The sequence below is a fragment of the Pseudochaenichthys georgianus genome, chromosome 17, assembly GCF_902827115.2.
Source record: "Pseudochaenichthys georgianus chromosome 17, fPseGeo1.2, whole genome shotgun sequence".
NCBI classification, from domain to species: domain Eukaryota; kingdom Metazoa; phylum Chordata; class Actinopteri; order Perciformes; family Channichthyidae; genus Pseudochaenichthys; species Pseudochaenichthys georgianus.
Window position 1 is genome coordinate 19,008,673 of NC_047519.1, and position 8,054 is coordinate 19,016,726.

At 44.6% G+C, this 8,054-nt stretch overlaps 1 protein-coding gene across 4 annotated transcripts; it reads left to right on the plus strand.

Moving 5' to 3' along the window:
* The first annotated feature begins 453 nt into the window (after nt 1-453).
* nr2f6a (nuclear receptor subfamily 2, group F, member 6a) lies at nt 454-7,996 on the plus strand. 4 transcript variants are annotated; one of them, XM_034104123.2, is made up of 6 exons: nt 454-1,272; nt 1,603-2,352; nt 4,053-4,147; nt 5,502-5,839; nt 6,024-6,270; nt 7,316-7,996. In XM_034104123.2, the coding sequence occupies exons 2-6, from the start codon at nt 2,084-2,086 to the stop codon at nt 7,588-7,590; spliced, it is 1,224 nt and encodes a 407-aa protein (XP_033960014.1). In that variant the 5' UTR covers nt 454-1,272; nt 1,603-2,083; the 3' UTR covers nt 7,591-7,996. The 4 variants fall into 4 exon arrangements, with proteins under 4 accessions (XP_033960014.1, XP_033960017.1, XP_033960015.1 ...); XM_034104126.2 differs by having other exon boundaries at nt 5,505-5,839; XM_034104124.2 differs by having other exon boundaries at nt 454-1,067.
* Nucleotides 7,997-8,054: the final 58 nt, after the last annotated feature.

The following is an 8,054-nucleotide window of genomic DNA, read 5'->3' on the forward strand; positions in this document are numbered from 1 at the left end:
GCTTTCTGAAAGACAAAGGGCAGGCAGCAGCTCGGCTTGCTTGTATTTGCAGCGAGGCTTTAGGGTAATCTGGTATTGTCGGGGTGTTTTTTGAGGCCAAGGGGTCATGCTCTCTGCATCTCCGAGGAGAGAGATCCTCCACATCCTTCCTGTGTGTGTGCGTGTGCGTGTGTGTTGCCCCACACAGCCCACTCTCTTTGCTCTTTGACTCCAATAGCCATATAAGGCAGCCAGCACCATGGAAACCGCAGGGCTTGAATAGCAGTGTCAAATCCCTGGGAACACACACACACACACACACACACACACACACACACACACACACACACACACACACACACACACACACACACACACACACACACACACACACACACACACACACACACACACACACACACACACACACACACACACACACACACACACACACACACACACACACACACGGCCCCCTCCCCCTCTGCACACACTCTCCCTCCCTTGCTTTGCTTGATCTCTCTCTCAACACACACAAATAGGTTGGATGAAAACAGACAAGGGGAAAGAGGGGCGAGGAAGAAGAAGAAGAAAAAACCCAGGAAAAAAAAAATCCAGCCTTTCTCCGGCTGTGGCCATTTTCTTCAATCATAATTTCATTTGTGGACTCTGAAGCCTGAGAGAAAGAGGGGGGGAGAGCAGCACACGTCCCCTTCCACCCCCACCTCCTGTTTTGCCTGAGCCATAGGCAAAGGCTTCACACACACGGACGAAAGAGGAGCACACAGAGGGCTAGGCCGCAAGTCATTAGTTCCTGGTGGGCAAGCACTGACAAAAGGCTGTGAGAGAGAAGTCCGCATGAGTGCCTGGAGAGCGACCACAGGAACTATGGAGGGCTGAGCACAAGGACGTTCTGCTGCTTTTTTATTTTGTTTTGGGGGAAAGAAGCAGCACGGAGGACATTGTCACAACCGAGCAGCCGTGCTACAACAAGCAGGAAAGAGACAGATCACTTCCTTGTGTTGAGGATCTATACTCGTGTATTTAGGAGGTGAGCGCAGTCTGCTGCAGCTGGCCCACGGCCACATGTGAGTGATGTTGTTGTGAGGACATCAACTTGTTTTTGCTTGATGAGGAATGACTTCATTGTGGGTCACAATGCTGCTGCCGCTGAGGGGATTACAGCAGAATAGGAGAGCTGTGTCTGCGCTCTCAGGCTCGCTGAATGGGAGGAAGATCTAGGGCAAGAAAAAGGATTTAATTTGAAGGAAGGAAAGCCACATATACGTCCAGGTAAGCTTGACATTATTTCTACAAGGATTTAGAGGCAATCTTTTGGTAGACAGCAACCTTATATGAGGAATAACTGGCGCAAGCAGGGATAACATTTGGTGTATGGGGTGCTTTAAAAGGGGTGGTCAAAGCCTCTCCAGGCATGTGCTAAGGCGAGCTACACCGAGGTCCTTTTTCAGCCATTACTGTTGCTACAGAGACAGAGCTGGGAGTGCAGCGGTGTGCTAGGGCAGATTTCCCCCATGCAATTTGCTTGAATATCTTTTCAGCCTTTGCTCTCTTTTAGTGGAATGTGCACTGTATGTTTGACTCATTGTTTCCTGTGGAAAGGTTCCCTGGATGAGACCGTTTGACCAGGCAGCGATCGAGCAGGCTACTTTTGAGCCATCTCAGGAATCGGTGTAAAGAAAAGGACCAAAACAACACAGTTGGAGGAAAGAAGACAAGAATAGGGGGAATGTAAATCCTCAGGCATGCAAAACTAAAAGTTGCCACACTGACTGTTTCCAGGTCATAGTGGAGTGGGAGGAGACCGAACTGCTCTTTTTTCTGCCAAACACCCTCCCTCTCAATGCTGTAGCCTATTTTCTCTCTAATTGACATCTGCTTGTTAAGCCTGAGGACTCTTTTCTGTCAATATAAGCTCTAATTACCTTGATTAACGAAGGTGAGCACAAACAAGCAGGCAACACTGATCCATTTCCGGTGAGGGGAGACACACTCTGGACTTTCTTATATATGTACCTTGACAGCAGCCAGACATCTTGGCGGCCTGTCCCATTTTCTTCCTCCGTGGTTCGGTAACCAAGCGATGGCCATGGTGAGTGGGGGCTGGGGAGATCCCAACGGGGGCACGAACGGGCTGGGGGAAAAGAGTTACCTGAGGGGGGAGGACGAAGACGGCTCTCCGCAGGCGGGAGGAAGCGACATGGAGGCCGGGGACGATGACAAGTCGTGCGTGGTGGACTGCGTGGTGTGCGGGGACAAGTCCAGCGGGAAACACTACGGAGTGTTCACGTGCGAGGGATGCAAGAGCTTCTTCAAGAGGAGCGTGCGGAGGAATCTCAACTACACATGCAGGTGAGGGGCATTGTGGGTAGTTTTTGTTTAGTTTGTTGATAGTATCGTGTTTTTTTTATACAAGTTGCTAAAAGGTACAATGTAAGCTAAGCTATAGCTATCCATTGTTATACACTATCAATACATTGTTTGGTTTCCATAAGCAACGAGGCTGTTGTCTTTCTAATGTAATTGAGTATTTTTTAGGTATAAAATGCTAACCATGTGCTTTTATTGTGCATAAAGCAAATGTAAAAATAAAAGGAATATACAGGGAACCACAAATATAGCCTAGCATTTACATTTGTAAAGGTGTCTCTATGGCACTGAAACTATCAATATATTTTCTATTTCTGTTCTGCTAAGGATTTAAGTTTTCAATCAAACATGCCACACATTGTCTGGTTCCATCATCACAAATGTGCCTGCTGTTTGTCCTGTATGATAATAACTACATATCTTTGTGATTTTTCATGGTCTTGATTTAAAAACTAGTTTTATTTACTCAATACATGAGTAAATTGTGGCAGAACTATTGGTAATTGCATCCCTAGTTTGCCGAGTATAATGCTTGTGAAGCATGCCGTACATCAAACCATATATAGAGTTTCTGCATAATATCCAAATTCAAGAGAGAAACTACAGCCTGGGACTGTTCGCTATAATTATTCAGAACAAGAATAACATGTTATGCCTGATATATCTAATGTTCGTCTCCAGTCCATGGGCAGGTAAACAGAAAACAACAAACAGGCAGTTAAAACATTAATGTATATGCAACTACTATGATCTCTACAACACATATATCTATTATAACATAGTCTGGAAAGTCTGTACATTTTAAGCTCAAGTGGAAGCAAGTTCCAATGCCTTATGCCGCAAGGTAAAAATCAGATTGTGGCAAAGGCGGTCGGACTCGGTGAGATGTTTAAGTTGACAAACTATTTCAGTGCCAATATTGTCTTGACTAAAGGGCTGCAAATGTCTTTTTCCAATACATCTCAGTCTTTTAGTATTTCTCTCTCTATTTCTGATGTAGGTTTATGTTCTATAAAAAATATACCATTTACAATTGCTAGGAGCCCATGCTGGTGATTTCATGATACTTGTTTGGTGTGAACAAAACAATCAAAATCAGAAATAGAATTTGAAAGATTTTACACGGAAGATTTGGCATGTGGCGCTTGAAAATTATTGTAACAATGAACTGATTATCAAAAAAGTAGCAGACAGTGTTTTCTGTTTATTGAGTTCACAACCAATTGTCTCTGCTCTACTTTATAGCTGAGTAAATATGAAAGAGTATGTTGTATACTACAGATCAGAACAATACTGTATGCGGAAGAAGTAACACTGAATGAAACAGTCATCATGCTTTCTTAGCATAGCAACATTCTCTGAGGCCTTGTGGTAAATCTGATGCAATATTAATGTTTGAGAGCACTTTAAAAAGGAAGTCTTTGTAACATCGCATAGACAATTATATAATCAATATGACAGTTTTTTATATGATGTACATTCAAAAGTTTGATATACACTTTGCAGCAGTAAAGGATGGATTGATTGCACTTTTGCCATCAGGGTTGGATAGTTTTTATCATCTTCATGAAAACCAGTAAAGTCACAAAACCACAAAGCAGATCACACAGTCTGCATGTCATCAGACTAAATTATTATGTTGGTAAGCAATAATCAACAGTATCATGTGTTTATGTCCTCAGGTCAAACAGAGAGTGTCAGATTGACCAGCACCACAGGAACCAGTGCCAGTACTGTCGACTGAAGAAATGTTTCCGTGTTGGCATGCGCAAAGAAGGTATCTGCCTACCCTGATCTGTAAATCCGCAATCCATTTTGATCCTTTAAGAAATTATTTGAGACACTGTGGGACACACTGCCACTGCGCATGAGCAATATGGCAAATACTGAAAGTGAATTAATGTAAAAAATGAAAATAATTGATATTTCCTTTACTGAAGAGTATCAGAGAGACATTCCATTACTACAATCAGCAGCTCTTAGGACCATAACAAATAATAGTTACATTTGCCTTCAACGTTATCTTGTTTCTTCTGCTCTATGGGCTCCATAGTGCAGGGAAAATGCCACACATGGCTGTCTAGGCCCTATCATGGCAAAGGAAGCCATGCGTGTCAGCTCAATGCCATGTGGTAAGTGGCTTAATCTAGTGCCTGTTTAAGAGTGACTGAGAGGGATACAGTGCTAAGACACCTGCTTCCCAGAGCCTTAAGCCTCTGGGTGAAGCTGCACAAACCCTCTGCCTTGTTGGCTAAATCAGACTAAATCCAATACAGGGTTTTCAACTTAAGTGGCAGAGCCCAGATTGAAGTATTGTTCAACGTCATGCCGATGTTTAAACAAAAAACAATCACGTTGTTTTGACCTGGTTCGTTAGATTTTTAGAACAATTGGTTTCCCCCTCTAATACGCACAGATCGTAAAGCTTGCTAATGAGACTCATTATTGCTCCCTGCAGAGAGATTGCCTCTGCTTGACTATCTCCACAGAGAGGTCAGGGTCAGCTACAGATCATTCCTCAGGCTGGAGTCTGTTGCTCAAGGACACCCAGACAGAACAGATGCTTACAGCATGAATACGCACAAATTAACTTAACTCTATCCAGTATTCTGCCCTGCTGCTTTGTTTTGGAAGTCAATGTGTCTGTAGTGATGTTCTTTCTCATAGGGTGATTTGGAGGGCAGGATCAAATCTGTGTGTATTATGGTTAATGAAATAGCGTGCTGTAATTCCCCTCCAGAATAAATATTTCAGAGGTTTGAATTTTGAATGGAGAGTAATCTTTTGTCTCGGAGTCTTTGTTTCATTTCCATGGATAACCTTCATCAAACCTGACAAGCACAATAATGTGTCCCCTCACTTTCAAGCTTTTCTTGAGGAATCAATCTAGACTTGATTTTGCCTGTATTCTGATAATCTGACATTCACCGCTGGCTGAACTCAGTTTTAAGTTTTCTTTCCCTCCGTTTTCTTCTCCAAATCCCTTCCTATACCTCCCCTTTGCCTTCATCTTCCGTCTCTTTTTATCTGCCCTTTTCCCATTCCCTTTGCTTCCATCTCTTCTCTTTCTTCTCTCTTTGTTTCCTCCCCACCCTTCCTCTCCTCCCCTTTGTACCCCAACTAAACTACAGCAGTTCAACGCGGTCGGATCCCACCTCAGCCGAGCCTCAGCCCCTCCATCATGCCCTTAGGTGGAGCCAGCGGCCTTGGAGGTGGCGACTTCTACAACAACAACAACAACAACGGAGGGAGTGGCGGAGGTCAGCCGGTGTCGGAGCTCATTTCCCAGCTGCTGCGAGCTGAGCCGTACCCGAGCAGTAGGTTTGGTCACCAGTACAACCAGCAGGCCGGTCCGGATAACGCCATGGGGATCGATAACATCTGTGAACTGGCTGCAAGGCTACTCTTTAGCACCGTGGAATGGGCCAGGAGCATCCCTTATTTTCCCGAGCTGCCTGTGTCAGATCAGGTTAGCAGATTAGATTTTAAATTGTGTTTGGATATGTTGCAGTTATCAGATGCTATTCTTTGGCATGTTTCCATGAGAAAAGGTTGTCTACATGGAAACATAAATATACAATGAATACAATGAACATTAAAAATGGATGATGACAGTGTAGGTCAATCATATTAACACACTCACAAATCCACAGGTGGCTCTGCTGAGACTGAGCTGGAGCGAGCTGTTCATACTCAACGCGGCCCAGTCGGCCCTGCCACTACACATGGCCCCCTTGTTGGCCGCAGCCGGCTTCCACTCCTCGCCCATGTCTGCGGAGCGCGTCGTGTCCTTCATGGACCAGGTGAGGGTGTTCCAGGACCAGGTGGACAAGCTGACCCGGCTGCAGGTGGACTCAGCTGAGTACAGTTGCCTCAAGGCCATCGCGCTGTTTTCACCAGGTGATTGTTGCTGCTCTTCTGTTCCATCTGATGTTATCGTAACACAATGTGCTGCCCAACCACCTCAGGCATTCTAAAGTGGCACTCCAGCGTTTAAATCTTGTCCATAAAGTTGTTTCTCATTCATCTTTTAAACTCTGCACATCCAGTGTTCAACTTTTAAAATTAGTCGTATTCAGACATCAGCCAACATAACGCTGATTACATCACCGGGACTACCTTTTTCACACTTAAAAAAAGCTCCCACAGAGCCAAAGAAAACGCTAATCAATTAAACAACAACTAAACATGAATAGTAAACTGATCTTAATTCCATGACAGCCATAACTATACATCCATCTAATTGTATATGCTTTACCATTATTAGACATATATACACATATACATAAAGATAGATGTAGATTGATTGATGTTTTTCTTCTTTTTAATATGCTGCTAAAATGAGTGGATTGCAGCCAAACTGAATTATGTTGTATTTGTCTTATGTTACTATCTTAATTTTCTAAATATTTATCGCGCCTCTCTTTATAACTATGGATAGGAACTAAACACACAAAGTAAACGTCTTGGAAAACTGTATATTTTAAAATTGAAAATGTCACATACAGCCTAAATATCTGTGGGGCTGCAGGTAAATGTGCAACCTCCATCTGGGAATTGATACAATGGCACCATCTCCTGGCTTATTAATGAAAACGCACAATGTGCTGCATAATTCAGTGCCATCACTGATCATTATGCAGCACATTGAATTTTAAGACTTGTTTTAGTGGCCTCCCTTTAAAACAATTTGCCTTGTGGGTTTGCCTCATCCAAAAGCATTCAAATATTTTTAAAAGACCCCATCCTTGTATTCCTTTTTAAAGCTGTGATATAGGTTTTTAATGTCTTGTTTTTACAGGGTAGACATGCCGAGCACTATATTTTATGTGTTCACCTCGGGGGCATTTTATTATTATTATTATCTGCCTGGATTTCTCATCACGACTCTTTATGTAACCTGCCCACACTATTAAATAACGGCCTCCTTCTCCCTCCCCCTCAGACGCCTGTGGTCTAACAGACCCGGTCCACGTGGAGTCTCTGCAGGAGAAGGCTCAGGTAGCTCTGACGGAGTACGAGAGGATGCAGTACCCGAGTCAGCCTCAGCGCTTCGGACGCCTGCTCCTGCGCCTCCCTGCCTTGCGCGCCGTTCCAGCCAGCCTCATCTCGCAGCTCTTTTTCATGCGCCTGGTAGGAAAGACCCCCATCGAGACGCTGATTCGTGACATGCAGCTCTCCGGAAGCTCCATCAGCTGGCCGTATGTCCCAGGACAGTAGCCCGCTTACGGATGAGGTCTCCGTCTGGGATTAGTGACGACAAAGACCCACAGGAAACCTCCTGACTCATCACTATCCATCTGTGTGGTTATCAAACTGCAGTGCCAGCTGGCCGTCATATGACCTGTACTGTAACCAATCTATTCACTCTCATGAAATGATCCCTCTGTCTCCACACGGCCTCCAGTAAAGAGAGGAGCCAGTGCCAGCCAGGATCTGTCTTGTTGCCAGCCCAGTCGCTCTGGTGCCAGGTCTCAGGGCAGCGAACAGCTTTTCATGCTGGGCTCCGATATGGCCACCACGGCCAGTCATGCCACCACCCACATGCAACAGTGACTAAAGACACTGCAGTTTCATGTAGAGGGCAGCAGCACACACACACACACACACACACACACACACACACACACACACACACACACACACACACACACACACACACACACACACACACACACACACAC

Bases quoted from the DNA above. Each gene is read 5' to 3' on its own strand.
- nr2f6a (XM_034104123.2), top strand. From the start codon at position 2,084: ATGGCCATGGTGAGTGGGGGCTGGGGAGATCCCAACGGGGGCACGAAC. The intron at 4,148-5,501 runs GTATCTGCCTAC...ACTAAACTACAG, and splicing joins TGTTGGCATGCGCAAAGAAG to CAGTTCAACGCGGTCGGATC. The intron at 5,840-6,023 runs GTTAGCAGATTA...ACAAATCCACAG, and splicing joins AGCTGCCTGTGTCAGATCAG to GTGGCTCTGCTGAGACTGAG.